The sequence below is a fragment of the Bolinopsis microptera genome, chromosome 11 (genome assembly GCF_026151205.1).
Source record: "Bolinopsis microptera isolate Bmic1 chromosome 11, MBARI_Bmic_1.0, whole genome shotgun sequence".
Classification (NCBI taxonomy): Eukaryota; Metazoa; Ctenophora; class Tentaculata; order Lobata; family Bolinopsidae; genus Bolinopsis; species Bolinopsis microptera.
The window spans coordinates 14,365,415-14,391,110 of record NC_087082.1 but is presented as its reverse complement, the minus strand read 5'-3'; the positions used below and the strand labels follow the sequence as shown (position 1 = coordinate 14,391,110).

Genomic DNA, 25,696 nt, shown 5'->3' with positions numbered 1-25,696 from the left:
GGGACTAGAGACCACAGTGTTGAGAGTCTTGAACCTCACTCTACTCTGTCACATGAGTTTACCCTGATGCCCATGACATGTGGTAAGTTCTCTGTGGAGGTAAGTGCCTGTCAACTGCCCCCTCCAAGTGGCACTGCTTCTTGTACTATCCAGTACAGCAACCAGCAGCTTACTCCTGAGGTGGACTCTGTGGAGGAACATCTGGAGAGCCCAATCATTCCAAGAAAGATAATCATGCAGTACCTGAATGATGGTCTGCCACCACCAAAGTACATGGAGAACTGGAAGATGCGACCATCATTACAGTTTGAAATTTTCAACTAAAGTTTAAAGGACTCTTAAATCTTTATGATAATATATTATATGATTAATGTTTTTGTGTTTTTAATTTTTACAGGTGCGCAGTCATGACAGATTTGATATGATTTAATGATAGTAAAATGATTGATAGAATATCTAACAGCATTGAAATACGATATGGATGTTATTCAAATTTTGTCTCTTATTGTCGATGTAAATTCTGTTTAAATGATGCCTTTTTTGACCAGCATGATTTTGCTAATATTATTCTCTGTTTTTTTCCCTTCTTCCTACCATCAAAATAAGATTCAATCGTCCAAATAAACGGACTAAACTTATAATATTGAAAAATAAAAATACTGTCAAATTAATATATAAGATTCTACAAGTTTAAAGAAACATTTTAACATGATGAGTACTCAATGACAGCTCCTTACCCCTGTTTAGAATGGTAGATCCTGACGAGATCCTCACTAATGGACATGCAGGAATGCTTAATGATACTCACCGTCACCAGGCGTACAGATCAGCAATCCAAACTGCTATAAAGAAGATCCACAGTAGGGGTGAAACTGTGTGTATGTTGGATATCGGGACAGGAACTGGTTTACTGGCTTTGTACGCTGCTGAAGCTGGTGCTGATTTTATTGTGGCCTGTGAGAGCAATAAGACCATGGCTAACATAGCGAAAGGTGTTATAAAGGACAATGAAAACATGTATAAGAAAACCTGCAAAATTGTTGTTGAGACTATGTCGTCATGTGATTTAGATAAGTTTAATAGCGGTTACAGAAACAGTTTTAACCTCATTGTTAGCGAGGTTTATGACAGTGAGCTTATAGGAGAGGGTTGTTTGCTCACTTACAAACACGCTCTCTCTAAACTAGCATCTGGAAACTGTATCTTCATCCCATCCAGAGCAACATTGTTTGCTCAGCCAGTGTTCTCAGCCAGTCTTGACAGTTACTGCTCGTTACCATCGAGTAAGGACTCTCAACAGAGAACTAATATTTCTTTTGACGTACCCTGGGAGGTCCATGTTGACAAGATATCAGACCTCAAGTCAGGTGATCCAGTGGAATTGTGGCAGTGGGAATTTAACTTAGCATCTGTGGAATGTTGGACAGGTGCCAGGAATATCAGCATCACAAATAAGGAACTTTGTAACGGTATAGTGGTCTGGTGGAGGAGTGATATTGGTGAGGATAACGTTATATCAACAGCTCCTAAACCTCTCCTGGAGTTTCAGGAGTTCAGAGACCATTGGATGCCCCTTGTTTACTGCATGTGTTATAATAAAGGTGATATAAGTCTACAAGTTAATATCACTGATTTAGACGTTCAAATCGATCACTCTGGACCAGGTAACTTTAACAACTGTGTTTGCTCTAAAAAGGACAATCCGGGAGAGATGTTGAGCTACCGTTACCTAGGTTACATGAACTGTTGCCGCCTAAATGCAGCCTACTGTGGTAGTGTATGTGAATTGCTGAAGACTGATGATAAAAGTGTTGTGTATATTGGGCCACCTAGCACACTTCCTGCACTACTTAGTAAAAACCTTTCCTGCAAAGTTAAAACTATTCGATTATCAGATGTAACAAGTGAACTAAAAGTAAAAGAAGGAACCGTAGTAGTGGATAGTTGTTACCACCCCTTCTCAACAAGTGAACTAAAAGTAAAGGAAGGAACCGTAGTAGTGGATAGTTGTTACCACCCCTTCAGTTTAACGTGTGTGTCGTATTACTACAGGAGGGAACTACTAGAACACTCTCTCAGCTCACATTGTAGTCTGGTACCTCGTAAAGTAGTGTTATCTGTAACGTTAGTAGAGTCTTGTCAGCTGGCTAACAGAGTGTTATCTCCTCATACTATAGACGGGTTCAACATGTCTGGTTACAGTGAACTAGTGAGACAATGCCAGGGTGAACTCAGTGGAGATGACATGTTTGATCCAATACATCTGTGGGAATATGACTACACAACTTTATCAACACCCACACAGCTACCATCATTACAGCAGTGTGATGATAACTTCACTTCTACCCTACCAATTACACAACGCGGCCTGGTTACCAATGCTGTATTCTCCCTGGGTTACTATTTTGGTGACTCTTTGTTAGAATTTGGTAACTCTGATTACTTCAATAAGGTGGACTGTTTCACGTTAGTTGACGATTTGAGGGTACAGAGTGGGGATAAAGTTATTGTTGATTTTCAATTGCGGAATTGTCAGATTGTTTCCCTTTTAGTTTATAAATCGTAATCTGTAATTACATTATCTATGTATCAATGATTCGCTCTGTGATCTAGAACTATAGTTACATTATTTTATTAACTGTAAAGAATATTTTCCTTAAATTAGTGTTGTTATTGTGACTCTATAACAGTGTTATAATAGCTAACTCAGGAATGAACGAGGTTTTACAAAATGGACAGAAGCTGCCCAAAACGGAGGAAAACTAAAAAGATTTTGTCGTAAGTTTTAAAAAAAGGTATATCAAATTTGATTAATCGCTTGAAAAAAGTAATGCTTCTATTGAAAATGCTCTGTTTTTCGAAAAATTTTTATTAATGAATCACTTTTCAGGGACGGCGATGTTAAGAAATATTTGAACAATAATGACTGCGAAGAAAGAGAAAAGGTATTATATACCCTGCTGGCAGGGACAAAAGGATTTCGCGATTATTTTGGCCAAAAATCGCGGTACCGCGAAATTTAACAGGCTATACATTAAACTATACATACAATTTGTTGCGGAGAATGGGGAATTTCGCGATTTCGTACATGCCGCGAAATCCTTTTGTCCTTGCCTGCTGGTATAGAAATTGTTTAAGGTTTTCGAGAGGGTTTTGTGTATTTATTAACTTACTAACGATATCATGGTTCATATCTCAAAAGATGCTCAAAATATGTTGCTGAATTAGATAACGTTAAACTAGATAACTAGATAACTAGATAACGTTAAAATGCCCTGCAGATAGTGTACATAACGAAGGTTCCAGATGATTGGGAGTCAGGCATGGTACTGAGTTTGTACCATGATGGGTTCACCGTTACAGTCCCTGCTAACTCCAAACTCTCCACTCACCGAATATCTTACGACGAGTCTGATTTTATCAGGTTTATTTTAGTTACTATTTCATCTCCTAACAATACATATTCACTGTTTGTTGTTTCAAACTCTTCTCTTGACTCTCCACTTCAACCTCAACTGTAATCGAGCTTGTTTTCCTAGTTTCACAACCGATCTAACAACCTCATTGTGCACTGCAGATGTGTAGAACAGGGAGACATTCCAGACGAATTAGTACCGTTGCTAGGAGACATGATGCTATCAAACAACAAACTAATAGTAACTATCACGGACTACAGAGGCTTCCCTCGTCCTGGGTCTACCGAGCCGTACACTCTAGACTTTCCTATAACTACCCAGCACGTCCTCAGTAGATCAACCCAGGTTTAGTTACTTTAGTAACTTTAGTAACTTTAGTTACTTTAGTAACTTTAGTTACTTTAGTTACTTTAGTTACTGTAGTTACTTTAGTTACTTTAGTAATTTTAGTTACTTTAGTAACTTTAGTAACTTTAGTAACTTTAGTTACTTTAGTAACTTTAGTTACTTTAGTTACTTTAGTTACTTTAGTTACTTTAGTTACTTTAGTTACTTTAGTTACTTTAGTTACTTTTGTTACTTTTGTAACTTTTGTAACTTTAACTACTTTTGTAACTTTTGTAACTTTACATAAAATGGCACAAAATAATAATCCTGTTGAGATAGTGTTTCTGATCATTACAAGACTTTACTTAATGGATCTGAAAAGTGAAAAGTAACCATTAAAATGCCCAGAGTTTAGTACTGGAGTTGTATGATACACTGGGCGAGACTCTCCCTTATGATCAGCTCACCAAATTGGAGAACTATCTGTTGATGTTGAACTCACCTCCTCTATGCTTGGATACATGCACTCAGGTTAGTAAATATAGTTCGATCAACTAAATTTAAACTTACAAAAATAGTTTACACGATTTAATTGATTTATTATTGTTTTAGAAAGAGATTAAGACATTGTTTTGTTTATTTTTAACTACCTCTAAACTTAGTTTTTAAACTAAGTTGTTAAAACACAAATAAAAATATAAAACTGCAATATTATGTAATACCTCCACTACCAGGTATTAAAACTGCAATATTATGTAATACCTCCACTACCAGGTATTTGAAGTAAAGAGTGACATCCACCTAACACAGAATCAGCTCAACAACATGGCAGTAAGACGACTAATAACACACTGCAACAAGTCGGATCACATTAACGTTCTCTCTGATATCGTAGCTGAGATGAGCCTGGTTCTGCAGTACGGGAAGAGGGATACACCTGAGTTCCACAGGTCAGTCATTTCATTAGACCGTATATAAATCAGATATAATATATTTATAGATATCCGATATTATTACCACTCGCGCCTTCTGCATTATTTGAATAATATCCGATAATTCAATTATATCTTTATATTCGCGCGGTGAATTATTGTCCGGTAACCAGTATTCCATCATTATATTCGCACGGTGAATTATTGTCCGGTAACCAGTATTATTGTCCGGTAACCAGTATTATTGTCCGGTAACCAGTATTATTGTCCGGTAACCAGTATTATTGTCCGGTAACCAGTATTATTGTCCGGTAACCAGTATTATTGTCCGGTAACCAGTATTATTGTCCGGTAACCAGTATTCCATCTAAAAAAGCACCTTTCAGTTCAAAAGACAGCTCGGTGGACGGTAAGCTGAGTAAAATGAAGATATCTACTGACGCTAAGCCACCTAACTATGCTAAGGAAATACTTGATCTCTGTAAAGAACGCTTAAACCGCTCAGTAAGTCACTAATTTACCTGACAATTGTTTATATTATTATAGGGGTCATGTATAAGAACCAAGTATTTGTTGTTTTTACTGAGTCTCAGATTTGGTATTCATAAAACTCGAGCAAGATTGTAGTATATTTTTGGCAATTATTATTCATAATTGTAGCGTTCATACTGTAGACATGTTAATGGTTCATTATAAGATCATATTATAAGTTACTTTAGGTTGCTTTGTATAACCCGGTAGATTATAACAAAGCACCGTCAAATGGGTTTGCTAACTTTAATTGCAGGCCGCGCCGGGTGTTATCGTTTCACAGTTTGACGAGCACATGTTGTTACTGGAAAGTGTTACCTAATTTAGAAAGAACTGCTCAAAGTTAGAAAGTGTATAATTCAATGGCAATATTTTAACAAGCCCTGTGAACTTCTGGGAGAGTAGATTTAGTCCATTGAAATTATCAGAAATATTATCAGTCTCACGCCTACCAACTTGAGCTTGTGATAATTATTTGTTGAGTAGCTTGTGGGAGAGCAGAACTGGAATTGTATTATGTGATTGAGTGGTTATGGAGTGAGGATTTTTTAATTAATTAATAATTCAAAATTTTCACAAATTGTTTCAAACATTTTAAAAATCCAAAATATCTTGATTATTTAATTTATCAATTAATTGATTTTTTTATAATATAAAATGTTTTCCAAGGGCCAAGTTCTCCATTATTTTTTTAACATACTGGTTCAATTTATAACCTTCTACGATATTCATAAGAGGACTTGTTTGCGGAGAATCAATGTGGAAAAAAGTGGTAAAAAAGTGGTAATCGTGGATTTTGCTGAAGTAGGAAATTTTAGGAACTCTCCGGGGTGATTTCTGGGACCTTTCCGGAAATTGTTTTGTTTCAAATTATTTCCGATAAAAATATATACTTGACTGTAATATGATAGGTGGAACCGGTTAATTGCATGATCATACTCTTGAAACAATAACCGTACTTTATGAATACCAAACGTCGACTAGTACTTAAAATCATGATATATCTCACAATCTGAGTAAGAGTTTATTTCTATGCTTGACCCTCAGTATACTTAATATACTTAATTGCTTATAAGTGTACATTTCATTATCAACCATTGATGCTATGTGGTTTTAACATAATGTATAGTGTATACAAGGAACAACCTAAGTATACATACTAAAACACATAAATGCAAGTTCACGGCACGTAACCTAACCTATTTACCAGGTCAGTTCAGCGGGCCCCCAACTCCAGACTATGCCTCACCTCAAACCAGCCCCCTTTATGACCAACTCAAAGCAAGGCGCCCCTCCTCCAGGAGGCAGCCCAGCAGCCCCCCAAACCCCCGCTCCTAGCGGTAGCGGGGTTATGACTCCTATCTCTCCTAATCTACCTGTTGTTCACAGTATGAGTAGTCCGTCCTCCCAGCCTCCTAATATACTACCTGCTACTTCTATACAGTCTCCCAAGAGTGTGCCTCCTGTTAACAGGCTTCCTCACGACCCGGTTAATAATTACTTTAACTTATTTACTATTTTATTTAACTATTTTATTTAACTACTTTATTTAACTACTTTAACTTATTTACTGTTTTTACTTCGATTCACCCAGTTATTATTAGGTTACGGTAGAAATTAGCACGCTCAAATGTTTGCACGGCTAAAATTATGCACACTTCAGTTTTTTTGGGGTTAAGTCAATAATTTAACAAATGACTGATATAGTGGATATAATATTATAGAGTAAGAGAGTAAAATATATATATCGTATTTGATAAAGTGTTTTACCCCAGAGTAAGGGGATTAGAGGAACCTATAACGCCGGTTACATAGTACCTCCTATAAACCCTGCACAACGCCCTACCCAACAGGTTACTATATCAAATATAACATGTTTATAGAGTTTAACATGTTTATAGAGTTTAACATGTTTATAGAGTTTAACATGTTTATAGAGTATAACATGTTTATAGACTTTAACATGTTTATAGAGTTTAACATGTTTAAATAGAGTTTAACATGTTTATAAAATATAACACGTTTATAGAGTTTAACATGTTTATAAAATATAACACGTTTATAAAATATAACATGCTAGAAATCCTGTCATGTATATGTGAACTCGAAGAAGGACAGTTCTAGTCAGGGTTTTTATGTTGTTAAGGACTCAAGACGGTCCAAACCTCTAATGTTAATCCGACCAGTCCTGACCACCTTCTGTGACTTTTTTTTGTGCTTTATTATTTTCCATGAATAATCGCTTTTGGGCCATCAATGATCAATCGGTGTTTTCAATGAAGGGGTTTATTTTGCAGCGTATGACGGTACCCATGATGCAGATGGGTCAAGGAACACAGCAACAATCCCCTATAATGCCACAGCCTGGTGGCATTATACGCGGTCAGATAATGCACATGGCACAACCACAACAACTCAGACCAGTCAGTGCTGCTGTGAGTCTTCAATTTCTGTAATGTCTAAATTATGACGTTATTCTGAGAGATGTACCTGTTATTTGTACTCAAGTTACAAACAAGCTGAACTTACCATCATATTGATCTACTCGTTCTAAACTTCTGTTCCCCTTCTTTAGGGACGGATTGATAATTCGATGAACAGTCCCCGACCAAATGCAGGTTTGAGAAGATTCTTTTTTCTTTCATTCGTAGATGACCTCATTTCACAAATCGGTTACACTCGATCTGAGTAAGATGCGTAACGCGCGGCGTGTTTGGAGATGGAGGTCAGCGCGCACGTATCTCTTTTTGTGATCGATGTTATTCAATTTGCACCTCCGCTGATTGAACACAAATTGACCTCACCAACCTCTAACAAACTATCTTTAAGCGCATTGGATCGGCCAGATTTTTAAAAAGTCTATCAGAATTAAAAATAGATGATTTATGAGAAACATTCCCTCAGCGATGATGATGCCTCAACAGTACCCCAGAGGTTACCAATATCCCAGCGTGCAACAGATCCCAAGAAGTATTTGTTATTTTTAGTAGTTATTAGAATTTGGATTTGGATAAACAAGAAAGAAGAGTTTCAAAAGAAATTCTACTATCATGAATTAAGTAAATGCCATGCTTGAAACGATATACACTGAGAGAGATTTGCTGTTACTACTGAGTTTTACCCCAGGTTATGTTGACCCTGGTGGATTTCTGCCAGTGCAGCGACCAGCTCAAGTGTTACAGATATCCCTTCCTCCGAACATGAATCCTCAAACTGCACCCAGGTTAACAATTAACTAATTAATTATCTAATTAATTAGAAACTAGGTATCACAGGAATTTACCATTCAGCAAACCAGTTTAGCATTAAAAAGTTAAATAGATGTAGGTGTATGTGAGTCGTACCATAAACTTTTATTAAAGTAAAGCAAACATTTCTAATCGGTTTGGACAGAGTTTATTTATCAAATATTAATATTACACCTAACTATTTTCAGACAAGTTCGACCGACGTTGGGACCAAATCCGGGCATAGCTCAGCCTCACCAGGCATCTCTTCACAGAGTTCCTTATAATCAGGTAGGCTTCTTTACAAAGAGTTCCTTAAAATCAGGTAGGCCTATTTACACAGAGATCCTTATAATCAGGTAGGCCTATTTACACAGAGTTCCTTATAATCAGGTAGGCCTATTTACACAGAGTTCCTTATAATCAGGTAGGCTTCTTTACACAGAGATCCTTATAATCAGGTAGGCTTCTTTACACAGAGTTCCTTATAATCAGGTAGGCTTCTTTACACAGAGTTCCTTATAATCAGGTAGGCTTCTTTACACAGAGTTCCTTATAATCAGGTAGGCTTCTTTACACAGAGTCCCTTATAATCAGGTAGGCTTCTTTACACAGAGTTCCTTAAAATCAGGTAGTCCTATTTTCACAGAGTTCCTTATAATCAGGTAGGCTTCTTTACACAGAGTCCCTTATAATCAGGTAGGCTTCTTTACACAGAGTTCCTTATAATCAGGTAGGCTTCTTTACACAGAGTCCCTTATAATCAGGTAGGCTTCTTTACACAGAGTCCCTTATAATCAGGTAGGCTTCTTTACACAGAGTTCCTTATAATCAGGTAGGCTTCTTTACACAGAGTTCCTTATAATCAGGTAGGCTTCTTTACACAGAGTTCCTTAAAATCAGGTAGTCCTATTTTCACAGAGTTCCTTATAATCAGGTAGGCTTCTTCACACAGAGTCCCTTATAATCAGGTAGGCTTCTTTACACAGAGTTCCTTATAATCAGGTAGGCTTCTTTACACAGAGTTCCTTATAATCAGGTAGGCTTATTTTCACAGAGTTCCTTATAATCAGGTAGGCTTCTTTACACAGAGTCCCTTATAATCAGGTAGGCTTCCTTACACAGAGTTCCTTATAATCAGGTAGGCTTCTTTACACAGAGTTCCTTATAATCAGGTAGGCCTATTTTCACAGAGTTCCTTATAATCAGGTAGGCCTATTTTCACAGAGTTCCTTATAATCAGGTAGGCTTCTTTACACAGAGTTCCTTATAATCAGGTAGTCCTATTTTCACAGAGTTCCTTATAATCAGGTAGGCTTCTTTACACAGAGTTCCTTATAATCAGGTAGGCTTCCTTACACAGAGTCCCTTATAATCAGGTAGGCTTCTTTACACAGAGTCCCTTATAATCAGGTAGGCTTCTTTACACAGAGTTCCTTATAATCAGGTAGGCCTATTTTCACAGAGTTCCTTATAATCAGGTAGGCCTATTTTCACAGAGTTCCTTATAATCAGGTAGGCTTCTTTACACAGAGTTCCTTATAATCAGGTAGGCTTCTTTACACAGAGTTCCTTATAATCAGGTAGGCCTATTTTCACAGAGTTCCTTATAATCAGGTAGGCCTATTTTCACAGAGTTCTTTATAATCAGGTAGGCCTATTTTCACAGAGTTCCTTATAATCAGGTAGGCCTATTTTCACAGAGTTCCTTATAATCAGGTAGGCTTATTTACACAGAGTTCCTAATAATCAGGTAGGCTTCTTTACAAAGAGTTCCTTATAATCAGGTAGGCCTATTTTCACAGAGTTCCTTATAACCAGGTGTTCCTTATTTTCTTCAAGGTGAATTGGAATTTGGATTGTTAAGAAGATTATAAAACAGGCGAAGCATAATTAGAAGTATACAATTGGCTGGAATTTTGATACCTTTATCCTCAGATGCAACTCGGAAACATGCCGAACGCTAACATACCGAACGCTAATATGCCGAACCCAAATATGTATAACCAATACAGATGAAGATAATAAATTGTACATCCTGACAGAGTGTCACAGTGTTAACAGAATAATGTTGATTTGTGATTTTCATGGTAACATTGCAGACTCAACAGTTTTAGTAAAGACTAAATTGAAAGAGTTATTTTTTAGATTATTCCAGAAATTAGATTTGATAACACTAGTATTGATATTACAAAGAGTATCTCCTATTAGTATTGATTTAAATCCAAATGTTCAGCTTGACTCACTTATGCTAGTATTATGTTATCTGTATGTCGGAGTCTTTGTAATTCCGCTATAGTTTGACTATCTATTATTTCTCATTCTGTATTTATTTCTTCTTATCATTCAGATATTTGTAAAATCTCGTTTAATTTTTTAATGGTATCGTTTCACCAAGGGCAAAAGGATCAATATGAATAAGGAGTTTGGTTTGGATATAATATTGGTGGACTGACTGCATGCTGAAGTGTCTAGTATTTATTACAACTAATTAAAAAGCGTTGTTAAAATTAAAAGAATATATATTTATCCATCTTATAAAGTAAAAATAAAGAATATAATCTGTAATAATCAAATACAAAATAGACCATCAAATACTGAATCAGTATTAAAGTCAAAAAGTTGTATACCTCTGTCTTAAATTCATGAAATTTGCACATAAGTATTGTAGAAAGCTTTTACAATGGTGCCTCAAAAGTGGCTGCAAACGATTCACTGTTGTTTGTTCACAATCCAACATTTTTATGGAAATTTGTATACGGGTTCCATTTTTTTAATTTTATGGGGATAGTGTCCGCCAATTTGAACTTGAAGCTTCAGTGTTGTCAGTGTACGGTGTAGTGGTCGAGATGGTCCACTAAGATGATCACAAAAGCTTTTCTCCTTATCTTATTTGCTCTCTTGCATATCGATTACACTCACCCTCATGACTGCAGCTCTATCTTCAGATCTGGGTAGAGGTCAGAGGATTGAATTTGATGAAGTGTAAACAAGTCTGCTCCACTGTCTCCCTCAATAGCGGATTCTAGCAGTTGCTGTTTTCGGTCTCCGCACCGGCCCCTTGTAGTTGTTAGAGTGGGATGAGTTTGGTTGAGGAATGTTTGGTTGAGGTATGTTTTGCTGTACCCTAATCACCCCCTCAGGGGTTTTCTCGGGAATGTCCGATAGCAACCTCTGCCACGTGCTCTGCCACCGCTCTGCGGGCATTACCTGAAGTTTTACTATTTTTACTAGGGTGATTATTTGAAAAAATTGAAAAATAATATTGTCCCATTCTCAGTTTTTGAAGATGAAATTTCCAGGACGGAAATTTTACAATTTTGACTGAATTTCTCATCCGCAACCAATTAGTCGGTCAACTATAGATGGCATCCGCATATGACACAATTTTGTATCACGTGGTGACCCCCACGGTCGCTTCACTATAGTAGCGTCTTCACTATAGTAGCGTCTTCGACGCTACAGGGGGAGCCGCGCACTTCGTGCGCGGCGGGTCATACAACGTATGACAAACACAATTGAGGTGCTGGAAGTTTTATTTCTGTCGGAGGAAGCTCGCAGAAAGCTTTTCCAATTTCTGTCCCATTTTCAAATATGAAAATTTCTGAACACAAATTTGACAGGCTGGATGGACTTTTTGCCCAGGGACCAATGAGTCAGTAAATTAATGATAATATGAAACCAGATCATAGGGAGTGATTCGAAATACATCAAATGATGCGTACCCTGAGGGCTCTTCTGTAACAATATTTAAAATCCTTGGTCAGTGATTTAGTGAAGACGATACATTTTGCCATTAACTCTACACTCACATTGACTCTGTGTTGAATGAGGGAGGCAGTGTTAGGACGCCGTGTAGCGAAGGAAGGCAGGTGTCCGTGGACACTGAGACTAGCACTGACAAACGGAGCTGAACTTGGTCTCTTGGACTTCATCTTCTTGAGCTGCTCAGAATTGTACTGTCCTCTAGTAGGACCTGTTACCATGGTAGCAGTTCTAGGAGTAGTCTTGCACTGTGTGGTGTTCCAGCCTTCTCTCCCACCTGTGTTTAATGTGGTTACTACCCTGGAATATAACAACACATATTTGTAACGGTAGGAGATGATTGTACTCAACCAAGCGCGCCTATCCCTATGCCCGGCGCTCTTTTCGAGCTTCTTGATCTACAATAACAATGTAGAGAGAAACGAGCAAGAGACTAGCAAGTTAGGTAAGATTTTACTGAACTTAAACTAAGGTGAGTAACTACCAGTGCATTACCAGTGTTTACTGGTGATGCTCTGCTGGTAATGCTCTGCCAGTGCTTTACCAGTGTTTACTGGTGATGCTGTGCTGGTAATGCTCTGCCAGTGCTTTACCGGTGTTTACTGGTGATGCTCTGCTGGTAATGCTCTGCCAGTGCTTTACCAGTGTTTACTGGTGATGCTCTGCCAGTGCTTTACCAGTGTTTACTGGTGATGCTCTGCTGGTGATGCTCTGCCAGTGCATTACCAGTGTTTACTGGTGATGCTCTGCTGGTAATGCTCTGCCAGTGCTTTACCAGTGTTTACTGGTGATGCTGTGCTGGTAATGCTCTGCCAGTGCTTTACCAGTGTTTACTGGTGATGCTGTGCTGGTAATGCTCTGCCAGTGCTTTACCGGTGTTTACTGGTGATGCTCTGCTGGTAATGCTCTGCCAGTGCTTTACCAGTGTTTACTGGTGATGCTCTGCCAGTGCTTTACCAGTGTTTACTGGTGATGCTGTGCTGGTGATGCTCTGCCAGTGCATTACCAGTGTTTACTGGTGATGCTCTGCTGGTAATGCTCTGCCAGTGCTTTACCAGTGTTTACTGGTGATGCTCTGCTGGTAATGCTCTGCCAGTGCTTTACCGGTGTTTACTGGTGATGCTCTGCTGGTAATGCTTTGCCAGTGCTTTACCAGTGTTTACTGGTGATGCTCTGCCAGTGCTTTACCAGTGTTTACTGGTGATGCTCTGCTGGTGATGCTCTGCCAGTGCATTACCAGTGTTTACTGGTGATGCTCTGCTGGTAATGCTCTGCCAGTGCTTTACCAGTGTTTACTAGTGATGCTCTGCTGGTAATGCTCTGCCAGTGCTTTACCAGTGTTTACTGGTGATGCTCTGCTGGTAATGCTCTGCCAGTGCTTTACCAGTGTTTACTGGTGCTGCTCTGCTGGTAATGCTCTGCCAGTGCTTTACCAGTGTTTACTGGTGATGCTCTGCTGGTAATGCTCTGCCAGTGCTTTACCAGTGTTTACTGGTGATGCTCTGCTGGTAATGCTCTGCCAGTGCTTTACCAGTGTTTACTGGTGATGCTCTGCTGGTAATGCACTGCCAGTGCTTTACCAGTGTTTACTAGTGATGCTCTGCTGGTAATGCTCTGCCAGTGCTTTACCAGTGTTTACTGGTGATGCTCTGCTGGTAATGCTCTGCCAGTGCTTTACCAGTGTTTACTGGTGATGCTCTGCTGGTAATGCTCTGCCAGTGCTTTACCAGTGTTTACTGGTGATGCTCTGCTGGTAATGCTCTGCCAGTGCTTTACCAGTGTTTACTGGTGATGCTCTGCTGGTAATGCTCTGCCAGTGCTTTACCAGTGTTTACTGGTGATGCTCTGCTGGTAATGCTCTGCCAGTGCATTACCAGTGTTTACTGGTGATGCTCTGCTGGTAATGCTCTGCCAGTGCTTTACCAGTGTTTACTGGTGATGCTCTGCTGGTAATGCTCTGCCAGTGCTTTACCAGTGTTTACTGGTGATGCTCTGCTGGTAATGCTCTGCCAGTGCTTTACCAGTGTTTACTAGTGATGCTCTGCTGGTCATGCTCTGCCAGTGCTTTACCAGTGTTTACTGGTGATGCTCTACTGGTGATGCTCTGCCAGTGCTTTACCAGTGTTTACTAGTGATGCTCTGCTGGTGATGCTCTGCCAGTGCTTTACCAGTGTTTACTGGTGATGCTCTGCTGGTAATGCTCTGCCAGTGCTTTACCAGTGTTTACTGGTAATGCTCTGCTGGTGATGCTCTGCCAGTGCATTACCAGTGTTTACTGGTAATGCTCTGCCAGTGCTTTACCTGAGGATGTGTTGTGGAGTATCTCTGTGTTAGGCTGACTAATGAGACCACAGTATGAGATGGGACCCCTCTGGAATACATCATCAAACAACATCTGCTTCGTTGCCGTTTCTACAACTGTAGTCTGAAAGTGGAGGCATTTAGGTGGTAGTTTCTACTAAAGTGTATTAAAGCAGAGTCGTGAATCCTATTTTAAATTTTGCAAATTGGTGAGTACGGCGGGAAGCCGTTGCATCACTCTGGCGAACGAAGTGAGGGGGCGAATAGCCACGGGGTGAGCCTTGGGAAAATAAAATAAAAGGAGCAGATCGGTGTCCGTGTAAGCAGTAAGTAGGAGGAAGAGTTAACCTTGATGTTTTCAGGTTCTCTGGGAGACGGAGGCGGTGCACGTGGGGCGGTGGGTTCCTCACTTTTAGGATTCACAGTTGTTGTTCTGTATTGTTCCACTACCTCACTTTTAGTATCCACAGCTGTTGTTCTGTATTGTTCGGGAGCTGTTCCTGTCATTACGCCAGTCTTCTGGAAGTCTGATAGTTCTCTGTCATAAGGTGAAAGTGGGGTAAATTATAGTTTCCAGTTTGCTGTGCATCAATTTGAAAGGGAAGAAACTGCATTATTACTGAAATTTGAGAGAGTCAAATAAGAATAATAATGCTGGACCTAATAGAAAACTCGAACAAAAGTGAATAAAATAAAAACATATTGCCTGTACCTCACTGCTCCCTGACCAGAAAGATTTGTCGTCATGTTCTTGATGCTGAAATTGTATGTTTCTCATTGGTCCCTACTAAAACACGTGATCTAGAAACACTTCTCTATTGGCCGACAGACGTTTAGAGTGCAATTAATATGTGCTGAATTGAGCAAAAATGTGATATTAAGAGCCGATATTATGCAAGACAGTACTATGAGATGTGATAGACTAAGTATGGTGGGCTGAATTGATAATATAGTAAGGTATAAAATTAGTGCAGCTTGTAATAATAAATTAAAAGTGTGTCTACTGTCTAATGACATGATTAGTGTGTATTACTATTATTAATATGTATTAATATGTATTACTGACTGTGTTCTAAGCTGAACAGCTGATTTACATCTTCTTTTAAGCGTCCTCTTGTTGTCTCCCGGCCCCTCTTGGCTCTGCCTCTTCTCCTAAAAAAATTATTTGTATCTAGTGATAGATCATTAGATCATATTGCCCCCTTTAATATTACTCCTGGGCAATTGGTCAGGTTTGAAAATATGAAACGTAATCTGCAGCTGTTATCTTGTGTTCATAGATGACATTTTACGAATAAAAGAATCTACAAGACTGCTAAGCAATGGTAAAAAACTGACAGCAGTTTTATGAGGATGTGTAAACATACAGACAGTTATCAGAGTTTAGTGCTGTACAGTAGACACGTAGCTAGATAATTACTATAACATTTATATTATATAGCTAATTTATTGATTAAAGTATTGGCCACCTCTTGCTGAAGATTTGATCACACAGCTGTCATGGTAACAATACAAGACGTTCGCATGTTAATAAGAGGATAACTAACCATGGCCATGGTTACAAGATAAGCAATAACCATGGTAACGATATAAGTAACGGAGTAACCATGGTAACAAGATATGTAAAATCTGGATTGGCATATTGTTTTATATGAGTCGCATGGTTGCAATGTATTCTTGTGTAAATTTGTATTGATCCCGGGATCAATACAAATTTACACAAGAATACGCAATTACAAGATACGATAACTTACCTCGGAGAACCTCTGAGAGCAGTAGTCCCAGGTAGTAGATATGAAGTTGAGGGATATAACAGTACTTGTTGTGTTAATCACCAACCTGTGAGATAATCCGTTGAGAAATAGGTGGGAACTTGATTTTTTGAAATTTACATGGGTCCTTAACAATGATATGAACAAAGAGCAACCTGTCTTCGCTCCTTTTCAATATTTTAAATTTTTTACGATGCGATGGAGTAACAAATTAATGTAAATGAGCGAAATGTCTGCTAACTAATAATGGTAAAAGAGATCTTCTAGTTAACAGTCACTGACCTATCAATATCTACAAACAGAGCTGTGATGGGATCTCCCTTTGCATTGGCTCGTATAACCTTGATACAGTCCCCAGATACCAAACTCCAAACTCTTATCTTTCCGTCGTCACACCCAGTCACACACCGCACGTAGCAATACTGCACTGATAACACACGCCTGCAAGCAGAAAACGTGGTTTAAGACGCGCGCAGCTTACAAAATAGATCACGGGATAATCATAGAATTCAGGTTCGGAGGACGCCGCCTCCAGTCAAGGTACCGCTGATTGACATGGTTTTAGATATTTTGATGTGACAATCGGTTTGAATCGGTATTTAATAAGATCGTCGTTAGCCATCGTAACGGATAGAAGGCTAGGAATACACACAATAGCTGTGTGTAAAGTTGGGGGAGGGGAGTCTAAGTTGTATAGTATGTGACGGGTGACTGACCCTTTATAAACGGACAGTATCTTATACATCCCACACATAATGAATTTAACCAATTGTTTCCTTAGCTGCAGTAAAACTGAAAAGAGAAAGTAAAAATAACAAACCCTGGGTGAGGAAGGGTGAACATTGGGGCCTCCTTCAAAGATATCATGTTCCAAATGTACATGACATTGTGTGCTCCTCCCATTATGAAATGTGGAGTTATATTCACACAGTATACAGCACCAACAGTGCTGAAAACCTGGGGGATATTAGGATCTTTCAAAAGTCCTCTACTTTGTACATCTTTATTCGCTCATCTAAACGTAATTCTTCAGCACAGCTTAGGCTTGTCATTGCAAACTAAGTCGGTTTCCAGCTCCCAAGAAACTCTGCATTTAAAAAATCGAAAGCTCACTCGTGACGAAAGCTAGAAGGGAACGACCCTCAATATACATAGATAAAAGGATCCCTTTTTCCCAATTTACCCACCTTTAATTTGGTCCGTTGGTTAATGTCCCACATACCTTTAATTTGGTCCCCTGGTTAATGTCCCACATACCTTTAATTTGGTCCCCTGGTTAATGTCCCACATACCTTTAATTTGGTCCCCTGGTTAATGTCCCACATACCTTTAATTTGGTCCCCTAGTTAATGTCCCACATACCTTTAATTTGGTCCCCTGGTTAATGTCCCACATACCTTTAATTTAGTCCCCTGGTTAATGTCCCACATACCTTTAATTTGGTCCCCTGGTTAATGTCCCACATACCTTTAATTTGGTCCCCTGGTTAATGTCCCACATACCTTTAATTTGGTCCCCTGGTTAATGTCCCACATACCTTTAATTTGGTCCCCTGGTTAATGTCCCACATACCTTTAATTTGGTCCCCTGGTTAATGTCCCACATACCTTTAATTTGGTCCCCTGGTTAATGTCCCACATACCTTTAATTTGGTCCCCTGGTTAATGTCCCACATACCTTTAATTTGGTCCCCTGGTTAATGTCCCACATACCTTTAATTTGGTTCCCTGGTTAATGTCCCACAAGTATAAGTGATGTGACTCTGTACCAACAGCAGCTCTGTCTCCGAGCAACCTTACTGATATAATGGGACGGGGATGGTGAAAAGTGCGCTTTATCATCGCCTTCTTCAGATACCAGACCTTTACCATACTATCACGAGCCCCAGATATCAGCAGACTGAGAACGATATTAATTAGATACCACACCTTTACCATACTATCTCGAGCCCCAGATATCAGCAGACTGAGAACGATATTAATTAGATACCACACCTTTACCATACTATCTCGAGCCCCAGATATCAGCAGACTGAGAGCGATATTAATTAGTCGATTAGTTGATTACATGATTAGGTAATTAAACGTAATCACGCAGATTGTACTATTAAATAAACTGATAATTAGTGTAACTGACGTGTCGTTGTGATCTAGACAGGATATAGTTCCCCGGTGTCCTCTCCACAACCGCAGGTAGGCCCCTGTTTCTATCGACCACGCCCTGATCGTCAGATCGTAACTTCCTGGTGACAAGTATTGTAACAATATCCGTACCATAGTGTTTAGTAACCATAGTAACCACAGTAACCATAATGTTTGACTATTCAATGGCAATGTCTGGTACGCTTAATAGTTATTATAATTCACAAAACACAATGACTTTGGTTGATGGTTATATCTATATGTAGCTGTACTCTATATATATATACTCTATATATAGATGTACTCTATACTACTTACCTGAAATTACTATTCTGAGTTTCTCTATGAGCAACAATGACTGTATACTACCAGCATGCCCCATTATTGTCTTGTGTAGCTTACCTGAGATAAGGTTATCGGAGATAAGGAGGTAATACTGCAATAATTATAATAATTAGCTAATCATTTAATTAACGATATTAACGAAAACGAACTGGGTATTTACTGCTCACCCGTTTCCATGGACCTTATGTGTATTCGTCTATCATTTGAACCAATAGCAAAATATTTGCCTCGACAATAATGCAACTGTCTGTGCGGATCTGGAATATCCTAAATCAGTTTTAATATAATTTTAATATAATTAAATATTTAATAATTAATTAAATATTTAATAATTAATTAATAATTCAACCCACTATCTTATTTTAAAAACGTCTCTGTGGTACTAATATAATGAAACGATCACATCAATTATTGGTAAAATTCAAGTCTCATGGTAATCGTTATTACCTTTGAATCTATAGAGATTATGCACGTGGTAAGCCGCGCAGTACACATTCCTTTCTTCTAGAATAACCTTAGTAGATCCCGGCTCTTCCTCACTGCTAGTTTATCTGTTAAACTACATATTTATCATATCAAAATGACAGAGCAAATATCAATAATCTAACTTATTAAAAGTGAAAACTAACTAATTAAACCTTACTTATTGCAGAGTAATTATGTAAAAAAGGGAAAAGAAGAGACCTGACATAAGGGTGACCAGTGGTGCACACCCCGGATGTGAAACACAGTGCCACTTTGTTAGCAAATGTGGGGTTGACGTTGCGCATGGCGGGGCGCAGCGCTCTGCAACGGAACACATGCGCTTGAAACTGTTTGTGCTCCCTCAACACTTCCTTTATTATCATGTACCTGCAGAGTTGTGGGGTTAGTCAGTCGGGGGGGGGGGGGGGGGGGGGGGGGGGGGGGGGGGGGGAGGGGGGGTCACTGGTCAGTCAGTTACTGTTGTCTCGTCCGAGCAACTAATTTTAGAATAGAACGGCTAGAAAACTTATTATCTAAATTTTCGTATCTGATAACTTATCTGATATCTACATTATCTACATTTTCTTATCTACATTTTCTTATCTACATTTTCTTATCTACATTTTCTAATCTACATTTTGTTATAACTAACCAGCGTTTAGAAACGAGCCTAGCACCCCAAATGTTGTTGACCCCCACAAAACAGAGAATGAGTTTAGAGACGGTAACTGGTAGCCGGGAGATGAAGTCCACACACCCACTTCTCTCCGAGAAACACGGCCATTGTCCCGACCTGTAAACATTGCACTGTTTAAACATGAACCTCCCTTAAAACCTTATTGCTCCTTCCTTTGAAACCTTCCCCTCCCACCCTCACCGCGTTGTAAACTTACCAGGGACAATGAGTAGCATCTGGTTTAAAGTCGTCTTCACTCTTCAGATCACCTGTGATTAGATATTATTGAAGACTTGTTGAGTATTTACTGAGTACAAACTGATTACAAATATTAAGCTTACATTGCCCACGTCTTCATCGCCTCAAGTTTCAATTATACTGAAATAAACGCTCACTTACATGCCGTGCCCATGTGCCTTGTTTGGGTGATGATAGTGTTGTTTTATCATTAGCTTGATTCTTACATATTTTGCTATGCGGCAATTAAACTTAATGAAGCTCCCAAAAAATGCCATGGTTACAGTATGCAGTATTAAAGACGCGTGTGTTATAAATCCCTGTGTTCCTGCAGCCTGCTACACAGTAATATTACAAAGTGTGTTGCCATGGTAACACAAAATGCGTTAACATGTATCACACGATCTGACCAAAAGGAAGTTAATTTGGTCGCAGAACATTGTGCCCCTCTATCCCACCATTTATGTATTTAACTTAAACCCTTTACATTGATTAGCATCTAAAATTAGCTTACATCAATAAATATTAGCAGTAAAGATAGTGTCATTACATTTTAGGCAGTAAATTGTGTAGTGGATTTCTAATTATAAATATGATGTCAGAATAAATGAGCATGCTCCCTCATAAATAATGGCTCTTACTAAGAGCGACAGATAACTAAAAATTCACTAAAAAGTTACGTACAGAAATTTAACCAAAATTTTTTCTCGAAATTAACAAATCAGCCCACGTGGTATTTTACCAACTATCTATTTGATGGAAGAGCAGTGCCCCCCCCCCCCCCCCCCCCCCCCCCCCCCCCCCCCCCCCCCCCCCCCCCCCCCCCCCCCCGGAAGAGCAGTGCCCCCCCCCCCCTGAAGAGCAGTTTATTTTATGAAGCTGTTCAATTGATTGCCAGATTTCCACAAATACCCCACAAATATAAATTAGCGTTGTTGGGGACAGGGTGAGTCTCCATGGCAACTAGTTGGTATTGTTAGGGTATTGGGTATTGTATTACCAAGTATCAATACTTTAACGGTTTATTTGAACAAGATGCAAAGCATGGAAATAGGAGATGCTCCAATAAAGAACAGCTCTTTTTATAATATTACCGCTCAACTAGGATCCTCACTTTGATCAGTGGGCTTGGCACATGATAGTGGATCTACATTATAGTGTACTGTAAACATAGTACTATAGTGATATACACTATAGTATACTACACTGTAGTTCCACAAGATGCTCTGACAAACTCAACAAGGTAAACATCCGTCTCATACTTTAAAATTATCATTTTTAATCTATCATTTTTAATCTATGCATTTGATTATTTTATAACTTACTGTATGGTGTAAGGAAATCTCTGAGTAGGTACAGAACTTTCTGCTCAACATAAGACAGAGCTTTTAGAATAAAGGTCAACCTCTGGGGCTCTTTCTGAAAATAATATATTGTTTAAATTCCTGGATTTGCACAGGCAGCCACTAATAATGTGACGATATTGAGAAGTTTTGTATGCCTAATTTTGTTTAAATAAAGTAATTACTGGAATATAAAGGTGAGTTTTATTAGTACCATTTATGAGAATTGTGAAGTTAAATTACTATGTACGTTATATGATAATAGCGTGGTTTGCTGAAGTTCTATTTGCTACTTATCGTGAAAATAGTTAAGTTTTATTGTTACTGCCTAGAGAGAACCCATATTTAGAAACGTCAATAAAGCTGAGGTAATTCTTTCCCATCATACATTTTCTCCAGACTGCTCGATAAAAATATCAAATTTGAATGGAAAGATTAAAATAACATACAGTTTCATCAGATCTAAACCACTGTAGCACAATTTGTAACTTGTGCCCTGCCAAGGAGTCCCTTTCTTTTGGCACGTACTGTCTGAAGTATTTGCTTTCTGCTGTCTGCAGTATACTCCCTAAATACAGATCAGGATTTATAAAAGACAGCATAATAAAGGATTTATATAGTTTTTTGCTTATTAGATAGAATTTTAATCAAATTTACACAACGAATTAAATCACACAATGATATTTTTGAATAATTTGGTGATTAATATTCAGTCGCTCATTTTTTCCTCAATTTTATTGAAATTGTTGAAATATTTAGAAAAACATAACATCATTATTATTAGTTAGATATTGAATGAAACTTCATAACTTACACACGTTGTGCTTTTCCTGATCTGTTAGTTCGCTACAAAGTTGTACCAAGAATTCTAAAGCATCATCAACCGAGACGACAGGTAAGATAGTGGATACTCTGGACAGGTTATGATGAACTCCACAAGAGTTGCAGCTTTCATCTAGAACCACATCGGCTACAACCATTGACCTACTGTATTATTGCTTATCATTTTTCGAGGGCAAGTCAAATGGTCAATCGAATTGAGAGTCACCTCATGTTCAAAGTATTATTCACAAAACTTGATCATATTAATTTTGAAATACCCTGATTTACTGCAGAGTTTGGGAGAAAGGGAAAAACCGCTGTAAATCGGGTTTGCGATAAATCGGGGTTTTGATTGTTCACTTTATGTACGTTAAGCTCTATTTGGGGGAAAGGAAATGGCCGCGGTATATTAGGCTTGCAGTAAATTGGGCGCGGTATAGCGGGGTTTTACTGCATTGAATAATTTGACCATCACACAACTATATTTCATATTTTATATATTTTGAAATGCTTAACACTATTATCGACATACATAGAGATGAAATTATCTGAAGGGCTGTGGAATGCATCAACACATATTTATATATTTCATTCGTTGCATTGGTCACACAATTGTTTTACTGTCAAACCATATATTGAGATATATGGTTTGAGAACAAAGAAAGGCAAAGTAACAGTGTGCAATTGTAAATGGTAGCTCATGTGTTAACATGACAAATAACGACTCATTAGTATTGTTGGTTAATATAATATAAGCTTGTGACATCAGACATGTAACCAAGAAAACAACAATTTTTCAAGAAAACAACAATTTTATTTAGTATCAATTAAAGCAGACAAAAATATATTTCATATATATATAACTAGCACGAACTTTAGATCAGATATCTTAGGGGACTTGGAGTAGCAAGAGATTGACTAGAAGGTATATACCTTTTACAAAGATACGTCGAGAAGAATCCAGGGTGATAAAGGATCGGAGAGTGCAGACCAAAAGTTTACGCACCCACCTTTGCCTCCTGAGTTCTTGGGTGGATAGAAATTTATGCAAACTTGGTCGTTTATACTCCAAGTCCCTTTCTTAAAAGAAGTAGTATTAACTATGTCTAGAGTTAGCTTCGTTCAATAATAACAATATCAATATAATCAATATCAATACCAGATAAACCTACCGAATAAATTATTAAATATCAATTAATTCATTCCGATAAAAATTTTTTTTTTATAAATTTAGATATTTAGTATCTAAAAACATTACAACAAATGGTTAAAAAGCGCCCAAAATCGATTTGAAAGATTTTCTGTCTATAGTACAATCATGATAGTAATAGTAAGTGTGTGCCGCTGCAATTAGATTTTATTACTGCAATTTAAAATTGTTTGGAGTCCAAGTATCTTTTAAGTCAGCTGCCTGTGCTTGTATTAATAGTGCTTTGGTTCTCAGTTTTATCAAGCTAATGGACGTTTCTAGGCAATTGCTTGGAGTTAAAATTTTTTTATGAACAGCGTTCCAAAGCTTGGCTGCATTAAACAAAAAGGTATTCGATTTATTTAGGAGAATAACCGTGAGACTCGTTGCACGGTTTGAAATGTTGATAGCCTCATAAAGGGAGTATGGGCAGTGGTACTTGATAATCTTAGAGAATTCTAAGATGCAGTGATATTTGTACAAGTTTTGAGCCGTAAGAATTTTTAATCTATTAAAAATGGGTTTTGTATGCTCCTTTTCAAAGTGTTTATGGTCTAGTTTTTGCATACCGTATGGTCTAGTACGTGCACATGTTGATTGTTTATCTAAATATGAGTCAAGGTCGCCAAAAAGGATCCTTATACAGTGCTTCTGTGTGATGAAAAGACTATCATTGGACCGTTCTTTGAGGACAACACCCCAAACACTTATACCATAACTGAGATGTGATTCAAAAAGAGCGTTATATATTTTCAAATATAGTTCAGAAGGTATCGAGTGCCGAATTCTGCAGATTGCACCAGTCATAGATCGCAGTTTTTTACGGATGTAGTGCATGTGGGCAATCCAGTTTAGCTTACTATCTATAACAACACCTAAGAATTTGGTATCCTTGACTTTAGTAATAACCTTACCATTGATGAATATTGATCTAGATTCATCTAGCAGGATAGCAAATGGTCTGGTCCGTGCACAGGTGTCATCATATTCAGAGGCAGGTTTAAAATGTATGTAGCAGCATTTGGACATGTTGATATGAAGTAGATTATGTCATATATCCTTTTCTCTAGATTTCCTATATTAGGATATATCTTTATGTAACCCCATGTTTTCCTTAAGCATGGTTGTTTTATATGACAGACTCTAGAGACCTACTAGAGCTTACGATCCTTGACGGAGCTTTCTTGGTGAGTTACTTTCTCTCCGTCAAGTGTTTATGGGTTTATCCCTTTTACTCTTTATAGAAGTATTGTGAGTTATTCAGATTGACTAAAGGTATTATTTACTATACATTGATATAGATCATTTCAGCTTGGTTATACGATTACTGGGTTTCATTGCTTATTACCTACAAACATTGGTAGCAGGAAGACAGCAGACTACACTCAACGATGAAGAACAAAGTTCCATCCTTCAGTGGGAAGGCCAGTGAGTACAGCAAATGGAAGAAGCTAGTCACCATGTGGGCGACAGTTTGTGAAGAGGATGACACTAAGAAACAGGGTGTCTTACTTATCATGAACATGGCTGACAAGGCGTCAGATTTACTAATTGATGAAGCAGACACTAGCGTAGCTGTAATCATTAAAAAATTGGACTGTATTTATGAAAGCGACAATGATCTTATGGACCAATTTGATCAATTTTACCGATTTAGACGCAGTAAAGATCAAACTATGAAAGAGTATATTCACTTTTACGAAAGCAAGGTTGCTAAACTGAAAACTGGTGGACTTGAAATTCCAGATTTAATTCTTTCATATCTAATTATTGAAGGAGCGCAGCTCAGTGAAAGTGACAAGCGCATCGCTAATGCAACATGTACTAATAAAACTATGAGTGACTCCAAAAAAGCACTGTTGCGATTAACTGATTCACATGTTAACACCCCCTTAATCACGTCTGACTCTTCCAAGATTCAGATTAGACCCGTTGTTAAAGAGGAGCAAGAGATAAACTTCTATGGGAGTCATCAAGAAGAAGAGGAGGTACTGTACAACAGAGACAGAAGAAATCAAAGACCCCCATTTAACAGAGATCAAAGAAACACGACCTACAGCCGTGAGTGTTATGGATGTGGTGACCTGAACCATATGATTAGAGACTGCCCTCATGTACGTGAATTGCGGCAAAGAATGACTGGATCCAACAACAGATCCAACAATAATAGCAGATCCAACAATAGCAGATCCAACAACAATAGCAGA

General features: G+C 38.2%; 4 protein-coding genes and 1 long non-coding RNA gene across 5 annotated transcripts in view; 2 read left to right on the top strand and 3 right to left on the bottom strand.

Moving 5' to 3' along the window:
* Nucleotides 1–25,696, bottom strand: part of LOC134823488 (double-strand-break repair protein rad21 homolog A-like) — a 901,854-nt gene that overhangs the window by 455,831 nt on the left and 420,327 nt on the right. The window lies entirely within an intron of this gene.
* Nucleotides 1–25,696, bottom strand: part of LOC134823487 (gamma-tubulin complex component 3-like) — a 158,111-nt gene that overhangs the window by 51,461 nt on the left and 80,954 nt on the right. The gene's annotated exons all lie outside the window — the stretch shown is intronic.
* LOC134823278 (uncharacterized) lies at nucleotides 2,621–10,837 on the top strand. Its single transcript, XM_063834688.1, has 15 exons — nucleotides 2,621–2,778; nucleotides 2,891–2,945; nucleotides 3,282–3,424; nucleotides 3,578–3,761; nucleotides 4,152–4,274; nucleotides 4,518–4,693; nucleotides 5,062–5,179; nucleotides 6,417–6,695; nucleotides 6,982–7,059; nucleotides 7,504–7,641; nucleotides 7,782–7,824; nucleotides 8,111–8,176; nucleotides 8,333–8,429; nucleotides 8,643–8,724; nucleotides 10,372–10,837. The coding sequence occupies exons 1-15, from the start codon at nucleotides 2,732–2,734 to the stop codon at nucleotides 10,450–10,452; spliced, it is 1,710 nt and encodes a 569-aa protein (XP_063690758.1). The 5' UTR covers nucleotides 2,621–2,731; the 3' UTR covers nucleotides 10,453–10,837.
* On the bottom strand, nucleotides 10,941–22,461 carry LOC134823277 (F-box/WD repeat-containing protein 10-like). Its single transcript, XM_063834687.1, has 20 exons — nucleotides 22,293–22,461; nucleotides 21,928–22,046; nucleotides 21,461–21,554; nucleotides 20,116–20,167; nucleotides 19,875–20,015; nucleotides 19,442–19,609; nucleotides 19,205–19,296; nucleotides 18,925–19,014; nucleotides 18,731–18,814; nucleotides 18,408–18,513; nucleotides 17,984–18,170; nucleotides 17,092–17,228; nucleotides 16,554–16,712; nucleotides 16,254–16,338; nucleotides 15,566–15,651; nucleotides 15,212–15,256; nucleotides 14,848–15,037; nucleotides 14,500–14,623; nucleotides 12,246–12,475; nucleotides 10,941–11,643 (listed from the first exon to the last, which is right to left on the bottom strand). The coding sequence occupies exons 1-20, from the start codon at nucleotides 22,456–22,458 to the stop codon at nucleotides 11,446–11,448; spliced, it is 2,553 nt and encodes an 850-aa protein (XP_063690757.1). The 5' UTR covers nucleotides 22,459–22,461; the 3' UTR covers nucleotides 10,941–11,445.
* LOC134823308 (uncharacterized) lies at nucleotides 23,879–24,482 on the top strand. Its single transcript, XR_010161273.1, has 2 exons — nucleotides 23,879–24,041; nucleotides 24,230–24,482. It is a non-coding gene; the product is annotated as an uncharacterized LOC134823308 (long non-coding RNA).